At 39.0% G+C, this 25,290-nt stretch overlaps 1 protein-coding gene across 5 annotated transcripts in view; it reads left to right on the top strand.

Annotated features, from left to right (window-relative positions):
• The window catches only part of Spop (speckle type BTB/POZ protein), a 74,729-nt gene extending 53,265 nt beyond the window's left edge, over window positions 1-21,464 (top strand). For all 5 annotated transcript variants that reach the window (XM_005321691.4, XM_040268900.2, XM_040268902.2 and 2 more), the window contains 9 exons: window positions 415-558; window positions 1,203-1,324; window positions 3,490-3,641; window positions 3,735-3,862; window positions 10,678-10,855; window positions 14,444-14,499; window positions 14,962-15,084; window positions 18,567-18,709; window positions 20,183-21,464. In XM_005321691.4, coding sequence (XP_005321748.2) covers window positions 481-558; window positions 1,203-1,324; window positions 3,490-3,641; window positions 3,735-3,862; window positions 10,678-10,855; window positions 14,444-14,499; window positions 14,962-15,084; window positions 18,567-18,709; window positions 20,183-20,327 — 1,125 coding nt within the window. In that variant the 5' untranslated portion in view covers window positions 415-480 and the 3' untranslated portion in view covers window positions 20,328-21,464. The remainder of the gene's footprint in view (window positions 1-414; window positions 559-1,202; window positions 1,325-3,489; window positions 3,642-3,734; window positions 3,863-10,677; window positions 10,856-14,443; window positions 14,500-14,961; window positions 15,085-18,566; window positions 18,710-20,182) is intronic.
• The last annotated feature ends 3,826 nt before the right edge of the window (window positions 21,465-25,290 follow it).

Raw genomic sequence — 25,290 nt, 5'->3', positions numbered from 1 at the left:
TGTGGGGTGGGGTAGAGGGGTAACAAGGTCATTTTGTGTTAGGAGAGGAACATTTGTGCCCTTAGGGAAGGAGCCAGTGGCAAGTTGGGAAGTATGAAGTTGCATCTGATAATCTTGCTGGCTCCTTTGCAGGCAGCCTTTTCATAGATGTTTTTTATCTATGCTTTGAATAAGATCATTTGGTAAGATAATATTGAGGACTGTGCAAGGGTTAAGATAGGCTGCTATAACTGAGTAGGAGACTACTTTAGGTGGTCTTCTCTGAGGTAAATATTAAATTTGAGACCTAAGTGGTAAGGAGCCATGTGAATGGTCAGGATAAAGCTTTCCAGACAAACCACAAAATTTCCAGTCTCTAGAAGATCAAAGAATAGTAAACCAATCTAATAAATATTGTTTGTTGGATTCAACCAGAGTGAAGAAAGAACAGAAATCTTTGTTCCCTGACTTTGGAAACCTTGTTTAACCTTCAAACTGGCGATGTCAAGGGTTCCAAGTCCTCCACCTCCGGCAGAAATGTCGAGTGGCCCTGTAGCTGAGAGCTGGTGCTACACTCAGGTAATTTCTTGATTCACCCTGTAAATCTTGCATCTTGGGAGGATTTGATGAACAAATATTCTTTTTGCTTTTCTATGTTGTGTTTCCTGCTTTCTCTGGAACATTTAAAGTGCTTGTCAACCTTGCATTCTTTTCTTGGTTTTTCACATGGACTCTGAATCTCCAAGACTAGTGTTTTTCGATGGTGGTTGAAAGGGGGAATCTTAAAAACTAGATTTGTTTATATCCCCTTGATGGAAATATGCACTAAGGCTCCCCTTCTGGAGGATCCATGTCTGAGATTTGCAACCCCAGGCAGTGTTCTCAACATCTCAATTGGAGACTCATTTTAGGTCTGGTATTATCATCTGCTTTCCCAGCCCTGGTTTGATACTGGTCCCTCTGCTCCATGTTTTTTCACTTTCCATCCAGTGTTTCTCAGAAACTCAAAAAGTTATGAAAAACAATTGGTCAGTGTGAGATTTTTTAAAAATGAGAGAACTAAAGCAAGAAAACACTGAACCTCCTTGCTAGCCCAGCCATGCTGTCTTCCTAGCGGGCGGGCATCACGTAGAAAGAGGGAGGAGGGAAAATGTTTATCTGATCTTCAGCCTTTTTTTTTTTCCACTTCCTATTTAATTGCTTTCCTGATTTTCTATCAACAGATCAAGGTAGTGAAATTCTCCTACATGTGGACCATTAATAACTTTAGCTTTTGCCGGGAAGAAATGGGTGAAGTCATTAAAAGTTCAACCTTTTCATCAGGAGCCAATGATAAACTGAAATGGTGAGGAAGAATACCTCTACCTGTAAAATTTTTTTCCCTAAGTTGCCTGTTTTGCTTGGTTTTATGGGACACTGATTAGAATGTAAGTTCTTTTTTTTTTTTTTAATATTTGTTAGTTGTAGTTGGACACAATACCTTTAGTTTACTTATTCATTTTTATGTGGTTCTGAGGCTCAAACACAGGGCCTCACATATGCTAGGTGAGTGCTCTTTCGCTGAGCTACAATCCCAGCCCGAGAATGTAAAGTTCTTGAAAGCAGGGACTTTGTTTTGTTTTTTACTATGTCCCCAGTGCTTAGAACAGTGCCTAGCAAACAATAGGTGATCACAAAAATTTGATTAATTCACTGAATTTATTAGAGATCAGCAAACTCAAGCTGTAGGGTAATACAGATGAATAAAGAGGACCAATGTTAAAAATGATATCCATACATGGTATGAGTGGTAACTACTTGGCAATCAAGTAGGTATCCTTCTAAAAGGAGCAGAGGCTACTCAACTCAGCCAACCATAGCTATCTGAATAAGGGCTGACTATCACCAGATTTTCTGGTTTCCAAGAAAAGCTAAAAATCTAGCTTAAAACAAAAATTTTTGACTTTTTAATTGCTTATTTTTAAGCAGTAAAAGGGGGGAGGTTATTTGCCTATGGACTGGACTGACCAGGTTGTAGGGTGGAATTTAGCCAGCAAGCTAGTGGTTAGAGTAAGGACTCATCTTTCTCTTCTCAGCCTGCTCTCCATGCTAGCTTTCCTTGTGCTTAAAGGCTGACTAGTAGTAGCAATGGACATAACCCACTATGTGCCAAGAATATGTCACAGTAGCATTGAATGGATGAGGTCTGAGTTCTCTAAACTAATCCCTATGGCAAGGGCAACGTGATTTGGGAGTGGGGATCAGTCATCATCAACTGTACGATGTTATTTATATAACTGGACTGAACTGATTTTTCAAGGTTGTTGGCATCTCAGCTTTACCCTTGTTACTGTTCATAAGAACAAAGATGGTGTGCTGTCTTAGTATACATCAACATTGCTTAGGTCAAAATTCTGGCTTTTTCACTATGGATTTTTCAAATAGCATTTGAAAAATCAAAATCATGTGTCATCTTAAAGAAGAGGAGCAGGCACTTAAGGATATACCCATATGCCCATTACAAAGACCAAATTTGGAACCAGTTTGGAACTCTTTGACAACCAACTGAAGAGTTGTTTATTCATTTATTTTAGCTGTGTACATTAAGCAGTGAACCACTAGGTATTGAGAGAGCTGTTTATTCTTAGGCATTGTATTTAAATTCATATCTGTAGCATATTGTATAGTGATGTATGTGGCATCTGTACTCCCTAGAGAGGCACTGGATTGGGCCACCTGTTTAAGAGAGGTGTCATAATACTGGCAAGGCCTGAGGATACATATGGCCTATGTATTCTATGTGATAGAAGCAGTGTCTGAACCACATGCAGTTCAGCTAATGACATTTACAACTTAACTCACTTGAACCTATTCAGTTCTGCTTAAATTTTATTTTGATCCATCCATAACAGATTGGTGTCTCTAACTATTTTAAAAGCCTAGTTTGCAACCCTACCGTGTATAATGGGGATTTACTTTTGTCTGTGCTTCTTCCATACTTCCTTCTTTATTTTCAGAATATTATTGCCAGATTGATAAAATAATCTGTAAAAGATTAGGTACCATTTGCATATTTCTCTAGAATACTTTTTCTCTTCCACAGTGATATTAAAGGGTTCACTGGGTTTTGTTTTGTTTTTTTGTTTCTCTGTTGTCTTAACAAAATTAAGGGCTGCTGTTCCTGAGATTGAGGATTGGAATATAGCAAGACTAGGCTGAATTTTAAAATGTTTTAGGGTGAACAAGATGAAAGCCCCTTTATTTTTGTTGTTTACTTTTAAACAGGTTCACTCCCCTTCAAGAAAGGGGTTCAAGAAAGCCCCTTTATTTTTGTTGTTTACTTTTAAAAGGTGACCCAAATTGCTCTAGAAAGGTGGTTCCCAAGTAGTAATTCTACTGAATCATAATCTGATATGAGGCCTAGACTTTTCTTTAAATATCTCCCTCTTGATTCTGATGTTCTATTCTGTTACTTCACAAGCATTTAAGGATACTTTTGATACTTTTTTTTTTTTTCCCTGTTTTGGCAAGGTGTTTGCGAGTAAACCCAAAAGGGCTAGATGAAGAAAGCAAAGATTACCTGTCACTTTACCTGTTACTGGTCAGCTGTCCAAAGAGTGAAGTTCGGGCAAAATTCAAATTCTCCATCCTGAATGCTAAGGGAGAAGAAACCAAAGCTATGGGTAAATGTTCTTTTTGTTCAATTCTCACATCCAGTATCTTCATACACTGGTTTTTGATAACCCTAAATATGACTTTTTTTTTTCCCATCCTAGAGAGTCAACGAGCTTATAGGTTTGTGCAAGGCAAGGACTGGGGATTCAAAAAATTCATCCGTAGAGATTTTCTTTTGGATGAGGCTAACGGGCTTCTCCCTGATGACAAGCTTACCCTCTTTTGTGAGGTGAGTCCTTTTACCCTGCTTGAGACTGTCCGTTCCCAGACTTCTTGGGCATTTGTGACTTGTATTGTATCAAGAATGTGGAATGAGAAAAATTCCCAAGTGGAGTAGTACTGTACAAATGTTATTTATGTGACTGGACTGAACTGCCTCATGATTTCAAGGTAGTTGACATCTCAGCTTTGTTCATAAGAACAAACATGGTGTGCTGTCTTAGTATACATCAACATTAAGTTGCTTGGGTCAAGATTCTGGCTTTTTCACTGTGGATTTTTTTTTTTTTTCCCACTGTGGATTTTTAAGATAGCATTTGGAAGGGCTATCATTTCAAGCTGAGGGGGGTGACCAGCAATTAAAAGTATGTGTCTGTTCCTTTAACTTCCTGGCTCCTCCTTGAGTGGGAAGTCCCTGTATATTTGACAGTGCATTACTTTCCCTTTTTGCTCTTTGAATTAGATGACTCCCATTGGGTTGTATGCCTATGGTTTGTCTTGCTGGAGTCACTGTGAAATAGAAAAGTGGAAGCTACTTTTCCCAGGGTAAAGCTTGCTTATTCAGAGAGAGCTACCTGTAGTCAGGTAACTTTTTCTCACCAAGAACCTAAGAACCTTTTCAGATTTATAGAGGAACCTGTGAAGTAAAATTCCCCAACCAAGAGAAGCTGGTTTCTTTAATGAGTATTGTTTATTCTAATTAGTCATTTCAAGTTGTTTTCCATATATTCAGAAATGCTCACAAACTCATTGAACTCCAGTTCAACTAGGATATTAACATTCCTGGGTATCATATGGTCTGGAAACCACTTCCTGAGCAGCACCACTTGATAAGAACCACCACTATACCTTCATGGGGGAAGGTGCAGGCAAACTCCCAACTGCCAAATCCATCTGTCAAATAAGGGGCTCATACCATGAGTTAATGACAGTTCCAAAGGCATATCACCACCATGTGTCAGGAAAAGTTATCCCTTAGGAATCTTGCCCTTTTGCCAGAGAAGTCTGGCCAGCAATAGCAGGCTTCTGTATTTCAACAGAATGGTTACTAATGATTAAAAAACTTTGCAGGCATGGTTTATTAAAATACTACACTGAATACGTAAAATAGAATTTGCATAATAGCTGCTTCAACTCCATTTTAATTGCTAAGTAAAATAAATATTAGAGTGATAGCATCTATATAAATATGTAAAATGTGGCAGTTGTTTTATGACTGAACTTGAAATTTGAATTCCATATAAGGTCCTATTGGTCACAGATCCTACTCAGTTGTCTGAGTGAAGAAATGAGAACAATTAGGTGTGAGGTTAGATGTTATCTATACAGAGCATCAGTTTTAATCTTTACCTATCTTAGAGTCTTGTATTTCAAGAAAACTTTAAAATAGTGAAGAAGTCTAATTTTGTTGGAACCAAAAGCCAATCTTCAAACCATTCTCTGAAGAAAATCTCTACATATTGCATCTGTCATTTAAGGCAGAGCCATCACCTTTATTGCAGCATTTCCAAGTCCACAGTGGATCCAGATCCAGCCTTTTCTCACATTGCTTCCTCCGCTTTCCCCAGTCCATTCCAGCTGCTCCAACCCCTGTATTGACATTCTTGATTTGAAAACCCATTGGCCTGCCCTCACTTGGCAATCTCTCATCCTATGGTTAACTCTGAGGCTGTGTTCCAGCACTCACTCTCTTCACATCTCCATATGAAATTCTCTTAGGAGAAATCCTGTGGTTAAGTTTAGATTTGCCTTACTGACTTAGAAGGGAAGTGAGATGACACTTTGGAAACGAGGAGATGTTGAACAGGGAAGCGTCTGCTGGGTTCTGCTGATGCCATCGGTTTCTTACCATCGAACCAGGTGTGCCATCTGTTCCTCTCACACTTCTCTGTTGGCCACAGGTGCTGAGTGTTGCTTCTCATACTTGGGCTTGTGCCTAGTGAGACTTGTTTCTGTTCCAAGGCTCTCTGTGGACTTAGTAGCATTCAGCATTGCAAGACGGTTGCGTGGGCGTGTATATTGGATGTGTGGGTTTTAAAAATGTCTGCGACTCATCTAAGTTCTTAGCATTTTTCATAGCTCAATCATTTTTGGTGCAAGTTTTATCCCTTTGACCTGTCATTTACTTTAGGCCTAATTAATATTTTCTTACTATGTAGAGACCTTTATGAAGGTGATAGCTGCATGGAAATTAGATTTTAAGTGCCCACTATGGCCTTGGCCCCTGACCTTGGCCCCTGACCCTCCTGTGCTGTCCTGATGAAGGAAGTGCAGTTGTTTCAAGGACTTTTTGCTGCTCCCAGAGGCCCAAAGAAGGAATCCTAAGGTGAAGACTGAGGGTCACACTTTTGTGTACTTGGCCATTATTTTAGTATTTATTGTTACTGAATGTTTAAATTAAATTAGATTATAATTATAAAATGCCAAATGAGTGGTCTTGTTTGTAATGTGCCACATTAGGTTCACTTCCAGTTTTCAGTGATGCTTTGTCTGACTATTAGGAAATGTGGCAATTCTTCCAAGTTGATTTTTCTTAATTAACTTATTTAAAAGCATTATTTGTTTTGTTTTGTTTTTTTAATTTTTTTTAGAAAGAGAGAGAGAGAGAATCTTAATATTTATTTTTTTAGTTTTCGGCAGACACAACATCTTTGTTTGTATGTGGTGCTGAGGATCGAACCCGGGCCGCTCGCATACCAGGCAAGCGCGCTACCACTTGAGCCACATCCCCAGCCCTAAAAGCATTATTTGAATTGTCCCCTTATTGCAATCCTTTGAGCTGAGTCAAATTCTGTTTTCTTCATTTCGTTTATAAGGGGAGAAGCAGTGTCTCAAGAGGTCAGGTAATTTTTCCTAACATGTGCAACAAATTAATGTCAGGGCCACGTCAGCTCTGCAGTTCCCATCTCTAGTCGGCTGCACTACGGCTAAGTGGAGCTGAACTTCATTTACCTCTGGAAGCATGGGCGCTCCCAAGTTTTCTTGACAGAGAGTATTTACTTTTGGTAATGAAAGAAAGACATGAAAGCATGCTTAAATTACACTTTAATTTTCTCTTTAATAATTTGGACCACAGAAAATCTTCATGAAATTTTTCAGTTCTCTGTCTAGCTATTTATGTTGAAAACAAATGGCTGTTTGCAATAAAGATGCAGCATATTCCTCCTTAATTGTACATGCCTTTGACAAACAGAAGATTCTAGTGCCTCTTTGTGATGTTGCAATTAAAAATGAAAAGGAAACACCATTTGAAATATGAAGTACCAAATATCCAGATACTGGTTAACTCTTTCAAAACATCCCATCTAGCAGCTGAGCTTGGTGGCACACACCTACAATCCCAGCTACTCCAGTCTGAGGCAGGAGGATCTCAAATTCTAAGCCAGATTGGGCAACATAGCAAAAGCCTATTACAATATATTTTTTTTAATTTTTAAAAATCCCATTCATTCCATGATTGTTCTTGACCTAAGAAATGTTGATTTAATATGTAAAATCATTATAGTTTATAATACATGATGATGTAGTAAACCCTACCACCCAACCTCTCCCTGAGATTGAACTCCCTACTCAGAATGAGAAACAGCTATTTTGAATTTTATGATAATCATTCCCTTGTTTATTATTTGTATTCATGAATAATATATTGTTTAGGTTTGGCTTATTTTGATCTTTATAAAAATGATGTCATACTATATTTATTCATCCTCTTATTGATCATATTTAAGTTGTTGCTAGTCTTTTGCTGTGAGAAATATTGCTACTATATAAACATTTTGTATGCAGTATCTGTTTATTTTTCCAATTCTTTTAATTGTATAGAATTTAAAAAACCTATTTCCATGGGTTTTACTTTGACTTTATGTATAGATGAAGTGTATAAGAATTGGCACATCTTTAGTCTTTTATGAAATTTTCTCTTTTAAGAAAAGGAACTGACTTTAAAAGTGAGACCCTTTTACAACTTGAAATTTAGGGGATCATACAGTCTTCCTGAGACATTTTCATGCATTCATTTATAAGACGACATAAATGTCACAGTCACGTCATCTTCACAGCTGCAATTCTGAATGAGTCTCTATAGTCAACTTTATAGGCATTAAAAAAAATCTTTAGTTTTTCTCAAAATGGTCTCATTTTAGCATCATCATATTTGCAGAGAAAAACAATTCCTTTCTAAGTTAAAAGTTTGGGCTCTGACGACTCATTTGTGAGTGCCATTTAAAATTTATTTTTAATTAAGCGTATTTAATGTCGGTAAGAGGTGCCAGACATTCAGAGCTCTGGAGACTCCAAGCATCTATATATCTACAGAACAAGCCTAGCCCAGACAGTACAGGTACATTCTCCTTCCTGCTGGTTTTTTTTTTTTTTTCCTTCTGTGTCCAGAGAAAGGAATTGTTCCAGTGAGAGGTGTCACAGTCTTTGGGCCCCACTCATTACCAAACATATATCTAACCAAGAACATCCAACCATAGTTGATGAGAAATTCAGCCTAGCTTTTGCCAATTCATTTTACCCAGTCTACTAAATTGCCATCAAGTGTTAATGACTTTGGGCTCCTGTCAGCCTGGTTTAATTCAAGCTAGGAACACAGTGCCAAAAGCATTCTCCATTCCCTTCATTGGCCATCCCCAGAGATTCCTGCCTTTCCCTCTAAGGAAGTTGGATTTAATTTGTCTTTCCTTTTCCTTTTCCTTTTTTTTTTTTTTTTTTTTTGTTTTGTTTTGTTTTGTTTTGAATCAGTATTTTAGATCCATGACTGGGAATAGGCAACTTCTACTTTTGGTGTTAATAATATGATAAAATAGCTGAACTAAGAAATCTTACATTTGGGGCTGGGGATGTGGCTCAAGCGGTAGCGCGCTCGCCTGGCATGCGTGCGGCTCGGGTTCGATCCTCAGCGCCACATACAAACAAAGATGTTGTGTCTGCCAAAAGCTAAAAAATAAATATTACAATTCTCTCACTCTCTCTAAAACAAAAAGAAAGAAAGAAAGAAATCTTACATAGGACAAGAGAGAATCTCTGTGGGGTGATTTGTGCTAGATCCCAGACTGTTAAAATAATGTTATAATCTACCTCTGATAAATGTGATACTAATGCTAAACACATTCATAACTGATTAATTTGACCATTTCATTGCTCAAGACCATAATATCTAGTTTTAAACAAATGAATAATAACTTTCTCGACTTGATAGTAAATATCTCACTCTGGGAAGGCATCTATGCTCATCAGTATATCGTCAATGCACTTTAATATCTCACTTAATATAGAAGGGACTAAGGTCATTTGGATGGGGCATTAACTTTGCCTCCATGTTTATGACTGTGACTAAGGGATGACTTGCATCTTGAAGGTTAAAAAAAAAAATCTGGGTCATTAAGGATGTTCCTCAGCTATCTTTCTCATCTGACCATTAGAAATAGCAGTAGTTGAGCTAATTCTCAAGGTTTGCAAGTTCTGTTTAGATTTAACTTTTTTACCCTAATGTGATGTAGGAGACAGAGCATGACAATCATTGTTAGGTAGATGACTGCTGTGCAGCATCTTTTCTTTTCGTTGGTAACTGACATTTATTTTATAATGTTATGTGATTTATTAACTCCTTAACTTGGTACCCCCACAGATTTTTCTGAATTTCACTGATTGAACTAGAAGTTGGCTTGGTTTCTACCTAGGCCTGAACAGTTAATTCAGCTGGTTAAAACTGCTACCACTGAAGTCATGGTGGGAAGTTGGATCCCTCTGTGAAAGTGGGGTTGTCATTCTATTCCAAAGCTATAAGTGCATGTATAGCTATGGCCAGCCATCCTGTAGTCATTGTCTCAAATGACTGAATATAGAGATGTTAAAATGTGGGATATGCACCCATTTATTCCTACCAGAAAGATCTTCTAAAACCTGTCCTTACTGGTAGTGGGTCAGCAATGTTGATTAAACTATGATTTTTGAGGAAGTACCAGTTAATCACTAGGCCCTTTAGAAACTGCACTTCAGCTGGGTGTAATGGTACATGCCTATAATTCCAGAAACTAAGGAGGCTAAGGTAGGAGGAGTCACAAGTTCAAGGCCAGCACTTAGCAAGACTCTCAATAACGTAGACCTTGTCTCAATAAAATAAAATATAAAAAAATAAAAAGGACTGGGATTGTAGCTCAACGGTAAAAGCACCCCTGGGTTCAATTCCCAGCAGCCCCAGAAAAGAAGCTGCACTTTATTTTCATGTTCCAGACCTAACAAAAACAAATGAAGTACCTTTAGATTTAAGTTACTAGATTCTTGGGCTGGGATTGTAGCTTAGTGATTGAGCTCTTGCCTAGCATGTGTGAGGCACTGGGTTTGAATTATAAATAAATAAAATAAAGGTCCATCAATAACTAAAATATTTTTTTAAAAAAGTTACTAGGATTTTTTCTCTATAGTGTTTTAAGTGGTAGTTTCTATATTAATTCCTTGTATTTAATGTTTTGTCTATGACAAGATTAAATAAATACTTGAAGCTTAACATTTATTTCTGTCAGTTTTTCCCCCCCGGAGGCTTTACCCAGGTTTGAGTGCAGGGGAGGTGGAGCATATTAGAAATTGGAGAAGGAGATTTGTGGGGCTCTCTTGCTATTGCCCTGAGATGGTTTAAAATAAGTATGATTGTGATAAATAGAAAATTACTTGATCCAGAGGATAAAGCCTTGCTTTGTGCAGGTGGTTTCAAGAGACTATGACTGAATGTTCCATGGCAATGAGGTCAAAACCTGTCTCTACTACTGGAAAGAAAATACCTGGTAACAAAAACCTTGGATTGTGTTTTCTTGTATTTCACAGGTGAGTGTGGTTCAAGATTCCGTAAACATTTCTGGCCAGAATACCATGAATATGGTGAAGGTTCCTGAATGCCGGTTGGCAGATGAGTTAGGAGGGCTGTGGGAGAATTCCCGGTTCACAGACTGCTGCCTGTGTGTTGCTGGCCAAGAGTTCCAGGCTCACAAAGCTATCTTAGCAGGTAGGTATTTATTTATGGGTTGTTTTATAGTTTTGGTGAAATAAACAGTGACTGCGTAATCTCCTTTTGAACAACTTCAACTTTTTAAACTGAGCTACAAAAAGACCTGCAGATAAATACTCTTTTATATTATGACATTAGCTCTCATAACCAAAAGACTGATATCCATAAAGAAATGGCATTTCTGTTTTTCCTCTCTGTAGTGGACTTAGGCCACCATTTTCAAGGAGTAAAAAATGATGTGCAAAGGTTTTGAATGCATTCGCACCAAGAGTAGTGTCAGGATACTTGTTAGGAGCTGGTATCAGCTCCTAGATAGGGTTCAGATATAAAAGAGAGGATTCTGTATTCAGGATAAGTACCATCTGGCTGAGTCCCAATCCTAGAGGGCCTAGCCCTCACTTTGATATAAATATATGAGAGTGATGTGATTGTCCCTGACAAGGAGGGTCAAGTCTCCATCTAATAGATCTTTTGCCTGTAAGACAAGAAACACTGACCCAAAAGAGGAACTGACCAGAGAGGACTGATTTCACCACACAAGAAAGAGTAGCAGACAGCCACACACATTTCTCTTCAGACCATAAGATCTGTGAGGAGATAACATGAATTTTAAGGCAAAATGCTTCTTAGGATACTCAGCTTCCTCGTGCTAAAGTACAAACCTGGCAAAGCATAATCTACCTAGTCTAACATCTTCCCATTCCCTGTTTCTACTCGATATCTACTAACATTAAAAGATGTTGTTAACTCTTAGGTTAGTAACATATCTGCATGCTTAGCAAGGCCCTCAACACTGCCAAAATGTCTTTCTATAGATGCAGAATTTGTTCCCTTTATTTCTTTCACCAATAGATATTTTAGCCACTCTCCTTTAGCCTCCAGCTCCTGTAAGATGTCCTTGCCTACTTCTTCTAAGAGAATATCGAAACCCTTTTACAGGAACACCCTTGACTCTTGCCTCTCGCCTATATTCTCAGGGGCAGAGGAGTTCCTCTTCAGGTGGAGAGCAGACTGTTTCTTTCTACTTCTTCTCTGTTCAGATCCTATTTTGCCTTCCCAGAAACCTTACTCTAGCAGTTATTCATATATATTCATCCTCATTCTCTCCCCCTACCCCAAAGCTGAATTTCTTGAGTTAGCACATTCATTCTCTACTTCATTCTTCCCGCTTATCCTCAATTCACCTCCAGGCTATGAAAGCAGTTTTCCAAAGTTATATGTATGACCTGCTTGTTCCTAAATTTGAGAGACTCTTCAGTTCATATATTACATGATTCCTTTCTTTGGTTTTCTAGCTGCTTCTAATGTGTGGCCTCCCTCTTTTTCAACCATTCCATCAAATATTGGTGAGGTTTAAGGGTGTGCTTCAGTTAGTTTTTACTTGACTCTCCTTGGATGATTTTATGTATTCCCATCGCTTGAACTGCTGTCTGCCTACTCTAAGACATAGCTACTGCTATGGACCCTTCTCTGTTTTTTAAAATCATTAGTTCTGTAATCTTCAACTGTAATGTTTATTAGTACCTGTAGTCTATAAGTCTTCTGATATAAGAACAGTGAGAATTGCTGTGTTTTTGGTATAGATTAAAATATTGAGGTTCAGAGCATTAAGTGATTTCCCTAGAAAATGGTGAAGGCTATACATCCTGGGAACAAATTTTTACCCCTCACACATCAGATAGAGCTCTAATCTTTAAGGTATATAAAGAGCTCAACAAGATAAGCACTCCCCCAAAAATGATAATCCAATCAATAAATGGGCCAAGGATCTGAACAGACACTTCTCAGAAGAGGATATACAGTCAATCAACAAATATACAAAAAAATGCTCATCATCTCTAGCAATCAGAGAAATGCAAATTAAAACTACTCCAAGATACCATCTCATTCCAATAAGAGTGGCAGCCATTATGAAGACAAACAACAACAACAGTGCTGGTGAGGATGTGGGGAAAAGGGTACACTCATACACTGCTGATAGGACTGCAAATAGGTACAGCCAATTTGGAAAGCAGTATGGAGATTCCTTGGAAAACTGGGAATGGAACCACCATTTGACCCAGCTATTCCTCTTCTCAGACTATACCCAAAGGACCTAAAAATAGTGTATTACAGGTACACAGCCACATCAATGTTTATAGCAGCACGATTCATAATAGCTAAACTGTGGGACCAACCTAGATGTCCTTCAGTGGATGAATGGATTAAAAAATGTGGCATTTATACACAATGGAATATTACTTAACAATAAAAAAGAATAAGATCATGGCATTTGCAGGGAAATGGATGGCATTAGAGAAGATTATGCTAAGTGAAGTTAGCCAATCCCAAAAAAACAAATGCCGAATGTCTTCTCTGATATAAGGGGGGTGACTCAAAATGGGGTTGGGAGGGAGAGCAAGGAGGAAGATTACCTCTAGATAGGGAATAGAGGTGGGAGGGAAAGGAAGGGAGTAGGGGAATAGCAAGGATGGTGAAAGGAGACCCTCATCATTATACAAGATACATGTATGAAGATGTGAATTTGGTGTCAACATACCTTATATATAATCAGAGATATGATAAATTATGGTATACTGATGTATTAAGAATTGTAATGCAAAAATAAATACATAAGAAAATGATCAGAAATGTTTTGAGGCCAAAAGTAAGAAAAAAAAAAAAAAAGAAAGAAAGAAAATGGTGAAAGCTAAAATTAGTTCTTCCTGACAAAAACTGTAGACCAAAAGTTCCCGTTCCCTGCTAGCTCAAAGGCCTCCTACATGTGCCATCTGTTCTTTCACTCTTAAGTAGTGATTGGTAGTCTCAACTTTGACCCATACCCCCAGTTGATTTGGAAACATGAAAATTTTGAGTTCTTAGCCATTTTATCATTGAAATTAAATTTATTTTTCATGCTGTTCATTAAACTAGAATGTGCATGGGGTAGAGAATTGGTTTTCAACCTCTTTCATTAACCCTACTCCTAAAGAGAAAAACTAAATTTAAATTCTCCCTAATGAGAGAAATTAAATATGAAAGAAAAAAGGTCATTTTATCAGGTAGAATGAGCTTTTGAAGGGCCATGAACCACTGTGCTATATGAAGCTTTTTTTTTTTTTTTAAACTTCTTTTGAGGAGGGGATATCTCTGTTAAGAATGCATAGCTTGGAAGAAGACATAAATGAACATGTACTTTATCTGGTTGGTGCATGCTACTGAGCCCAGCTCTTGACTTTCTTGCTGTGTGGTCCCTAGAGGTAGAGAAAAGTACAGTGTCATTGTTCTAGTCTAAAACCTAGGTGTGGGACTGCCTGTTGGGCCATGAGGGACCTTCCATTTGTACCCTCCAGATCTGTACAAAGGACATAGCATTGTCATCCAACAAAAGTAACTGTGGAATAATTTCCTTAAAATATGGATGTTTGAAATATTAAGAAAGAAATTTTATAATTATGAAGAAAGGTATTTTATAATTCTGGTATAATTTGAGGCTGAGTCCCTTTTCTATAGTAATGAACCAGAAGGAAAATCTCTTGTCATAACTGGGGAGAACCAAGAAATTTTCATGGGATAACTTATATTTGTTCCCCTTTCACTTTGTAGCACGTTCTCCAGTTTTTAGTGCGATGTTTGAACATGAAATGGAGGAGAGCAAAAAGGTATGTTAATAGGACGGAAAAGTACGTTATCCAGGTGATTTATTTTCCTATATACATTTTTTCTTGCTATTTTATTAAAATGGAACACAACTCCCTGAACAGACACCTTCTGAGAGCAGAGTGAGGTGGTCTGTTAGTATTCCAGGTAAAGTGGACTCATTTAATCCCCAGGCAGATCATGTAAACAGTTTTGGGTGAGGTGTGTTTCTACTCATAGTACTCAGGAAAATCAAGGTGGAAAGTCAAAGATACAGTTGTTTTACTACTGTATTTGAGAAAGAAAAGGTGGTACACAGGATGGGAGAAAAACTATTACAGTCTGTAGGACAGGGAGACATTTTCTGTTCATGCTAGGTTTAAAATGATACAAGAGTCTCTCCTCAGTAAAGTTTAAAATCATGAAAATAGTCTAGGAAATTTTTTCTGTTGGAGTGTTTCTCATTTTCTATTTTTCTGACATAGAATCGGGTTGAAATCAATGATGTGGAGCCTGAAGTTTTTAAGGAGATGATGTGCTTCATTTACACGGGGAAGGCTCCAAATCTCGACAAAATGGCTGATGATCTGCTGGCAGCTGCTGACAAGGTGAGATAAGAATAGAAAAATGACCATAGGACTTAGAAATTATTGTGACCTGTTGAGTTCTGTAAATAGGCTTCTGTGTTGCATTGTGGGTAAAATAGACATCTATCCTAGCTTGGCCAGAACAATCTGGTTTATATGTGTTTCTTCAAGGCAATTAATAATTTGTTCTCAAAAGCATACTGCCTTGAATGGTGAACTATAGGGTCATCTCATCCTACAGAAAAGAAGGATAAGTACAAGATTTACCTCTCTTCTTTTCCCTACTTCAAATTCAACCACATTGAGAGTAATGTTTCATACTAACATTTGAACTGTGCTTTATAATTTACAAGATGTTTTTACAATTCATTGTTATTTAAACTTTGTCAATGAGAAAATAGTCTTTCACTGTTGAGCATTTTCAGCTTAGTTAAGTAGCTATTATATTGAAGGTATATTGAAGTATACCTTCAAAATTATAAGACAGTTAATAGCTTTTTGGGACAAAAGAGATACTGAACTTATCTAAATCAGATTGTTTCCATTTTGCTTTAGGAATTCTCAGAACCTGTGACGTGTTAGTATACACTACAAATTTTCTGAAAAAGAGTATGATAGACAGCATTTCTCTAGTTTAGTTAGCCCTGTCTCAAGTGTCACCTCCGAGGATTAGTGGTCCCTGAAACATACCAAGAAGCTGATTTTCACTGGGTGTGTACATCAGATGGAGCTCAGTGGCTGGCCGGCCCACCCAGGTTCTGGATACTATGGAAATGCCACCTATAGGGCAAAGCAGAAGGATCAATATTTGCCCTGTGGAAGCTTCTCTTGTGTAAAGAGTAGAAGTGGTTGATGTGACTGAGCTAAAAGGGCTTCTGACCCCAACAGAGAAAGAGGGTGTTCTGTCTGGAGTGCCCCTCTTCCTGCTGTGAGTCTACAACACCCGTCTGAGGGGGAAGTGGGCTTCAGGTGAAGAGTCCAAGAGCTTTCCCGAGATTCATTCAGGGAGATAATGTTCCTTTAAACCTGAGGACAAAGGAAGGTGCCTGGGTTTTCAGTGGAAGTTTTCTCTTTATTGATCAGCTTTTTTGAAATGTTTATAGAGGGTGAGGCATGTGGATCCAGTCAATGCTCCTGATAAGAGATTGGAATAATAACAACTGTATTCTTCTTATCACCTCTGAAGATTTTATTAGTATAATTAGCAATGTGAAAATTACAAACTCTTCAAGTGTACCTCAGTTCTGACCAGGGAAAACTTGCTTTTAATGGAGACAGCAAAATTATATTCACTGCCAGTTCTGGAAAGGTAGAAGACACAGCCCAATATCTGCTTTTCATAAAGTTTGTATGGATCTACCTCAGCTGTTATGTGGTTTTCAGTAAAGTAGTCACTTGTGCTTATATATATCAAGTATTTTTTCACCTCATCTTCAATATCCTGTTAAGGATGAGTAGTATTGCAAGGCCCGCTTTTTAGGTTTTTTTTTTTTTTTTTCCATGTACTGGGGATCAAACCCAGTGCCTCGTCCATGCGAGGCAAGCACTCTACCGCTGAGCCACAACCCTAGCCCACAAGCCCCACTTTTTAAACAGAAACACAGAGGCTCACAGTTGTACATCCTTTAGAGCCAAGGTTAAACTTCTGTGTCCCTCAAGTTTTGGTTCTTATTCCTCAGCCATAAACCCTACTGTCTGTTTACTCTAAACACCTAGAGCAGGGAGATCAGTCTGAACTTCCCAGCAAAGGATGATATTTCCAAGAAAACATATTTTTTAAAAGAAAAAGCAGTTGAATCACAAATGTGTGAATGAGAAATAACTGAAGGGTGTATTTTCAAATTCCATTCAGAATTTCCCATTAAGATGGCCTTCACTCTGATCCTACTTGAAAGTATTTTTACCTTTACACATCCCTATGAGTTTTAGGAAACCAGAGGTAAGAAATCTTTCATGGAAGGATCTAAACATCTAGAATTTACCCAAGAGGCTGAAACAGCTTCTTCTGAGCTTTTTCAGTCTCCTGGGGACATGTGTAATTAGACCAAAAACAAAACAAAACACGTTGGCCAGGCCTGGGAGACACAATTTCAATCTCCCGGGTAAGTACTGCCATTAGGCAGGTTTTTCAGAAGCATAATTAAGAAAAAAAAAACTTTGTCCCCCAAGGGACAAGAATGGCTACTTTTGTCTAATTATGCAGTAGGGATCAGAGCTATTCACAGTGAAAGTCCTTTTAAAAGAATGTATTAGAAAGGATAAGAGGAATAGTCCCTGCAGCACTGTATAAAGACTGAATGTTTACTCAACCTTTTCCAGCCTTTTAAAACAAAAACAGCAGCCTCATTTCTTGCTTGTCTACTGTCATTCCCATTTTCCATGGAAACTTTTTCAGTTACTCAAATGTAAAAAATTAAAGTTGCACCAAAACCAATAAAACTCTTCTTGCTGCAGGAGATCAGAGTGCCAGCAGATATGCCTCCTTACCCAGAATTCATAACAATGCTGATTTGATTGCCAGGATTCAGCCTGGAGGGGCATCATGTCATTGAGTTCTAAGGCCCTCAAGATGGGACCTGTAAGGAGACTGGATAGCCTCAAAGCAAAACCATTCTCCTGTGAACTGATTAATGACATTTTATTTTGTGACGCCTTTTATTTCTTTTCTCTTTCGTTTCCCTGAAGTTCCTTAGTAAGTTCATAATCTCATATTAGAGAGTAAGTAGTAGAGTTGCATCAAACCCAATCAGCTAGATCAAATGTGCCCCAGCATTAACCTAGACCTTCCATTTCCAGAACATTTATGTCCTTTGCTTAGAAGACAGAAGTTTTTGAACTGAAAGTGGATCCAGGGTCTCTGCTTCTTTGTTCTTTTACCCTGAGAATCTTAACCTCAACCTCAATAAAATGGAACTTCATTCATCCTTTCCTATTGAAAAGGAGGCCCTTGGATGACCCTCATTCAAGATCAACTAGTGGCTGAGATGCTGGTGAAAGTCACCATGGGGCTCCTTTTCACTGCCTGATGGGTCAGTTGGGAGATCCTGCGGGGCAAGGTAGTGACAATGCTTAAGTAGAAGGGACTGTGCTTCACCCTAGTCAGCTCTAAATAAAAGGATTGCAGGAAGCTTAATGTTCCTGTTGGCTTGCAGCATTAATGCCCTTTGTAAGCTAGGTGGCAATGGTTGAAGAAAGACTTTAAACATAGTCAGCAGATACAGTATAACTTCAGGATTCTGTCATTGCCTATTTTTTCCTAACAGGTAGACTTTAGAATTTGAATGGCAGCTTCTCAAGTTATTTTAGCTGTCTTCATTTCAAGTTTAAACAACTAACCTTTAGAGTATGGTTATGTTTTATAATTGCTGTTGTAGCTTTTCATGCTCTGTGTAATTCTGTTCAGGTCTCTGGTTATACAGCAGTACTGCTGAAGAAAACAACTTCAGTAGCAGTCAGCCCAGAGCCATTATTGCTCTGAAGACAGTAGTGCTTGTGTTTTACAGTATGCCCTGGAGCGTTTGAAGGTCATGTGTGAGGATGCCCTCTGCAGTAACCTCTCCGTGGAGAATGCCGCAGAAATTCTCATCCTGGCTGACCTCCACAGCGCAGATCAGTTGAAAACTCAGGCAGTGGATTTCATCAACTAGTGAGTTGGCATCTTCAAAGTTCCTCTTTCAGAATAATTGGGATAGCTAAAGAAATGAGAAAGACTTTGAATTAGTGAGTAAAATAGGCAAGTAGCTTCATTAACCTTTTTGGTAGTAAGTATAGAATTCTCATCTTTTCCTTCAGCTTTATAATGTGGAAAAATAGTTTGCTTTCATGGATTGAATCCTATTGGTAAGTTAAGTGTTTTACTTCCAAATACTGAATGGAATTGATGAAAATGATCACCTGCTTCCTGAAAAGCTGTGTGCCCACAGATGATAGTATCTTTACTTCACCTTCACTGACTTAATAAAAGACATAGATTTCTGGGAGAATAGAAGCATATTTTTTAATGATTTAGTAAAATGTATCTATTGTGGAATGAGAAAAAGAGAAGGGATGATCGGTAGCTGAGACGTAAATATTCTGTTTGGAGAAACATTCAACTAGATGTGTTTTTTTATTCTAAGTGACAGGTGACCTGGCCATAGTGCTTTTGAAAAACTTCAAAGGGGCCACAAGAAGTAGTGACTGCAGCCCATCTTCTCAGAGAGGAAAATTCTGTTCCCTTGCCTGATGGGAAGCAAAGTTAGGGTGGGGAGGCCCTCATAACAGTAGCTCTGGGGTGGGACAGGTCAGAGACATTCCAGGTAGATGAACAAACAATATTTAAAATAAAAAAATGTCCAAAGAAAGGAAGTAAGGTCCTCTAGATGTAGTTTTTGTGTGTGTGCTGGGGATTCAACCCAGGGGCACTTAACCACTGAACCACATCCCCAGCCCTTTTTTGTATTTTATTTAAAGACAGAGTCTTACTGAGTTGCTTAGGGTCTCACAGTGGCTGAGGCTAGTTTTAAACTCGTGATCCTCCTGCCTCATCCTCTCAAGCTGCTGGAATTACAGGCGTGTGCCACCATACCCAGCATAAGATTATTTCTAAGTGGGAGGGAGGAAACCAATAAATGTTAGTACTATTGAGTGTTCACTATGTTCTAGATTCACTATGTACTAGGTGTTTTTTTATAAATTAATTCAACCATTGAATGAAAAGTGGTTTATTATTCTTTCTTTTTTGACAAATAGGTAGGCTCCAAACTATGATCTACCCTGAGGTTACAGAGCAGCCAGGTGGATGCTCAGAGCTGTCTGTCTGAGGCAGCCCTTGCTTCTCTTCTTATTAACGTCATTAGTGAATGTAAAGAACATTGACAAAGTTAAGAAGAGCTAAATTCCACTTTTTTTTTTTTTTTTTTTGATAGTATAGTGGCTCAAAGTCTTGGTATTCAGAATCACAATAGCCACAGTCTGGTCACCAGTCTGCTACTGTCTACCAAGCAAAGTCTTGTGTATATGAAGTCTTTCATTAATACCCTTTACACCAAACCTTGGAAAATTAGGCTCTTTAGGTGGCTGTTCATCTGTCTTGTGCTCACTTCCTTTGATAATCCCTCTCTCTCTGCATTTCTCTTAGTCATGCTTCAGATGTCTTGGAGACCTCTGGATGGAAGTCAATGGTGGTGTCACATCCCCACTTGGTGGCTGAAGCATATCGCTCTCTGGCTTCAGCACAGTGCCCTTTCCTGGGACCCCCCCGAAAACGCCTGAAGCAATCCTAAGATCCTGCCTTTTGCAAGACTCCGGATTTTCCAGAAGCAGCAGCCCCTGTTGCTGCCACTGACCACCAGGTAGACAGCGCAATCTGTGGAGCTTTACTCTGTTGTGGGGAAGAGACTGCATCGTGGCCCCAGACTTTTGAAACAGCACTAAATAACTTGGGGAAGCCGGGGGGAGGGAAAGGCCCAGGACTCGGGGCTACTCAACCTAATGAAAACCCTGTTGCTGCGTCACCGTGTTCCCTTTGGCTTGACCAAGTCTGACTCTGGGATTCAGTTTAGGTGCTGGCCCTGAGCACATCCCAGTCGTGGTACTTCGGAGAAACCTGCCTGCATCTGACTGAGCAGAACAAATTGTCAGGTGCCTGGAGCAAAAAGGAAAAAGAGGAAAGAAAAAAAAAAGGACATTTAGTTTTAAGAGAAGGGAAAAGGAAAGAAGAGTTTTTGCAGAATTTTTCAAAAATCAGTTTGTGAATTCTAATAGTATTTATGTTGAGAGAAGCAAATTTTAGTCCTTCCAACTGTGCTGAAGCTTGGATGTTTGTGAAAACTCCTCACCACCACACAAATATCAGAAGAGCTCTCTCGTTAGCACTTATTGTTTGCAAGAACAGAATACATCCTTTTATCCTCTTATGAAAGTGACAAGCGAAGGCAAAAGGGGAAGAGGTTATTTGATCTGGAAGATAAGTGTTCTGATGATAGTGGCTTTTGCAAAAATCTTTATTGGTGTTGAAAACTGGAAAAAAAAAATCATCCAGAATTCATGCTGTCTTGACAAGAACTATGGTTCTCTGTTTTTAGATATTGTGGAAAATGTTTTTTGGCATTTTTCTCTGATTTTATTTCTCTTCCCTCCCCCCTCCCTTTTTTCTAAAAAACAAAAACAAAAAAAAAAAAACACAAGAAATCTGAAAACACACAAAACAAAAACAACAAAAAGAAGAGAAGAAAAAAGGAAATTTTATTATTAATGCTGTGTGAAAAAAGTCCCAGCACAGATTGCTCAGCTGTTTGTACCTGACTTGCCACCTGCATAGGAGCCAGTCCTGTTCCTCCTTCTTAGCCCTCTTCCTACAGGGGAGAACTTCCAAATGTTAATTTTTTCTTTTTGAAAATATAAATAATTACTATTTTGTACTGTGTGGTATCTCTGGTCTTTTGTTTTCACTCACCTGGCTTGTCTCTCGAGTCTGAGTTCCTTGCTTAAGGGATTTTGAAGGCCTAGTTTGATCATTCATCTTGCAGGGATTATGTTTGAAATGTCTAATAAGCAGAAGGGATTTATTTATTTTTCATAATCTCAGGTTTCCTTTGTGAGCTATCAGCATCTGCCAATCTTTTGTTCTTGAGTATTGAGAGTCCATATCCTAATGAAGGACCAGGCCCCTACCTCTGCCAAGGCAAGTGATTGTACTGGGCTTTTTTGCATCCTGTATGCTTTAAGACTTAATCCCCAATCTCTTTTCTCCTAACTAAATATTAAAAGATCCAGGAGACACATATGTGGAGATCAAATAAAGGGAAATTATTGTCTCTGACTGGTCCTGTCATTGACTTGATGTGTTTCCAGAAAAATTGTCTTAACTCCAGTGAGCTCACAAGATATTCTAGGGTTCCCTGTTAGCCTGCTTCATAGCACTGTTAGGACAAGCAGGATACACGGGAAAATGAATTGGCTGTTCTGCCAAGGTTTTTTTTTTAGTTTCAATGGAGCTTCAACCTATTTAATTTTCCATTTCCTTTTGGTGAACTTTAGCCTTTACAAATTTAATTTTCTACTTTTTATTTGTCTCACCAACCCCAAAATGAATAGATATGATCTATTATCAATATAATCAAGGGCAGAATTTGTTTATTAGAAAGCACTGCATTGGGGCTAGGGTTAGGCTCAATGGTAGAGTTCTTGCCTGGCACATGTGAGGCACTGAGTTTGATCCTCAGCACCACATAAAAAATAATAAAATAAAGGTATTGTGTCCATCTACAATAAAAAAAATATTAAAAAGACAAAACATGCATTGCACTTCCAAGGTTACTTCCTAGGTAACAACCTGTGTAAGGAAGTGCCAAGTTCTCTGTGTGCTAACTGTTGTCCTGTGCCGGCTCAGCCCTGCTTTCCAGATCAGCACTCAGACCCTGAGATCAGGGCAGTTGCAGTCTCCTCCACCTATGTTATCTCAGATAACTGCACTTGCTCTCTGCATTTCTCAGTTCTCAGTAAACCTTCATCTACAGTATCTCATTTGAACTTCCCAACCACTTGATGAGTTTTGTTGGGCAGGTGATAGATCGCCTCTTCCATTCTATAGCTGGAAGAAGGTGAAACCCAGGGAAGGAATATGCCTAAGGTCACGCCACTATTGAGTGCCAGATCTTCTAATGTCACATCCTGAAGATTACGTAATGAACTGCAGGAAGTTCCATTTCTGGAATGTTAGGTACAAAATTGGAAGTAAGGCTTGCTTCCTCTGGGAATAGCAAGAACAAAGCTTTGGAAAGGTGCCTCTACTGGCCTGTTCTTCAGAGGTTCCAAGAGGTCAAACCAGATTTCTTTCTCTTCATTCACAGAAAGCTCTTGGTGGGGGACTGTTGGGTTTGGGGAAGGTATCCTCCGGGGGGTAACAGTCCTAGCACCTAGCTTCTGGTAGGATGAAGTTTTCTTCTGGGATCTTGAATATTTATGGAATTTCCAGTGTGGACTCTACTATTAGTATAAAGCTATGAGTATTTCAGGCCAGGTGAAACTGTGTAGTGCTTCTCCCATGATATTATTTCTGGACATGTTTGTTTTTGTTTTAAATGATACAGTTGAAGCCATCTGGTTATGACAACATCAGAGTCCCAGCATACTGTTCATAAACCTCCCACTGCCACCACCCCTTCCCTTAGCTCCCCCACATCTGAAATTTAATTCAAGTTAACTCCACAATCTGGGGCATGTGCTGTCACTGCAGAGATGTCCGTGCCAGTGGAACAGTTGGAGATTTCAATTCCACAAGGATATGGCTTATTTATCAAAACAGTATTTCAGGCAAGTAGTTTCACAGAACCTTTGGAGTTGCATTTTTGGGTCCAAATAGAGTATCTGGCATCATTGCCGTCTCCCCTCCTCCCCTATTATCAGTCCCCCTATATGTGGCCACCCATGGCAAAACTTTTCCCATTCCCTGTGTAGATATTAAACCTTTCTGTGTTGTGATTAGGTGGCTCGGGTGCCTGTATAGGTTTTGACAGTTTGGGTAAGAGATGCCCCCCTTTTCCTTTTCACTGTAAGGCTGCTGGTCTTTTAGCTTTTGAAGAACTGCTGTTGCTGCTGCATTTTGTTTTTTCCAGCCAAGGACATGAAGCTCTTCTTAGACTAAATCTCTGGCTTGTCCACTCCATGCTTTCCCTTTAAAATATAACTTAAACCTGTTGTGAGATCTCCATATTGTATGAGCCTGTGCAAATGAAAGGAAACAGCTTGTATGTTTATGAGCAGAACAACAAACAGAGGGGGAGTGGAACTGCACTTTGAAACTGACTGTTGCTTTGTTCTGGCCCTTCAACTCCTATAAAAGGAACAACTGAATTCCCCCAACATGGCTGCATTGGATCCTTTGGTTTATCTTTGTAAAAGACAAATTCTTGGCTAGAGCCCAACCTTATTTTCCACAACTAATTATCTTTTTAATCAGCCTGGACCCTGTGTGTATCCTTTGTCTCATGACTTTTCGCTGAACTCTGCCCTCCATCATTTGGATTCATTTCTGATGGCTTGCTGACTAATCTAACATTCAGGTGAGTAGCATTGGGCTGCTCTTTATGTACGTGTGCATGCAAGGTAGATGTGCTTTTCCCTTTTAATTTCGGAGGTGACTGTGCCACTGTAGATCCTTTGACCCAATAGGTGGACACCTTGTGGAGACAGTAAGCAAGAAAGCAGATGTAGGATGATCAGTCTCTGGGATAATGAGCTGGGAGAACCAGAAGCTCTGACCTCCAAACAAGAACAGAAACTTGAATGTTGTTGACTGATGGGATCTCTACGCCACCAAGCCATTAGCAAGATGATTGCGCCCCCTCTGTAAATCCTGTAATGCTAGAGTAGAAAGTGACATCTGGAATGCTGTTTGGTGCTGATTTCTGCAGCTCTGAGGGAAAAAAAAAAAAATTAGACTTGAGGGAATTCAAAACAAGCAAGAGAAATGATTAAGGAGTTGAAGTAGATCAACTCTAGGGAAAAAATATTATGAAGATATAGTATCTTCATGTGACTTTGGGATGTAGCACCAGTACCTGCAGTTGACAGATGTCACAGGCATTCTGAACACTTGAGGACTTGTCTCATACAGCTCCCCTTCATTCCATTTGTGTGGCTTGGGGAGGTGGTACTGTGACTTCCTCAAGGTCATTCAGCCTGGCCCAGAGCCAAGAAATAACAGAAGGCAAAGGAATTGTAGGCCCGGGGAGCAAAAAGAAGGTGAAAATCCAAGAGCTTTCCTGGCATTGACCTGGACGGGTCTACTAGTAATGCTCAGTTGAAATGGGGAGAGTTTTAACCTCTCAAAACCTTTAAAGGTGAGCTCTTCACAAACAAGGAGAAGGAGGAGCCTCATCTTGTTCACTTCCTGTTCATGTAAACAGACATACAGGGAAGTGGGGTGACATACTCAAGGTCACAGATTAAACTCAGGCCACTGACTGAGCAATTGCGGAGCACTTAGAAAACCCAGACATTGTGCAAGATTGAGCCTAGGACAGAGGATAGGATTTCTGTTCTACTAACTAATGGAGATGGCAGAAATAAACCAGAAAAGCCACAGAACTGACAGCTGGGAAGAAGCTGTTGAACTTAGCGGTACTCAGTCATTGGTTATTTTAGAGTAGTATCGATCAAATGATAGGGGGAGAATACAAGAATGTGGAGGAAAGCAAACAAATTGAGTAAAAGCTTAGAAATTTGGCAGGGAGTGAGGAAGGG

The sequence above is a fragment of the Ictidomys tridecemlineatus genome, chromosome 3 (genome assembly GCF_052094955.1).
Source record: "Ictidomys tridecemlineatus isolate mIctTri1 chromosome 3, mIctTri1.hap1, whole genome shotgun sequence".
Classification (NCBI taxonomy): domain Eukaryota; kingdom Metazoa; phylum Chordata; class Mammalia; order Rodentia; family Sciuridae; genus Ictidomys; species Ictidomys tridecemlineatus.
This window is presented reverse-complemented; position numbering and strand designations above follow the sequence as displayed.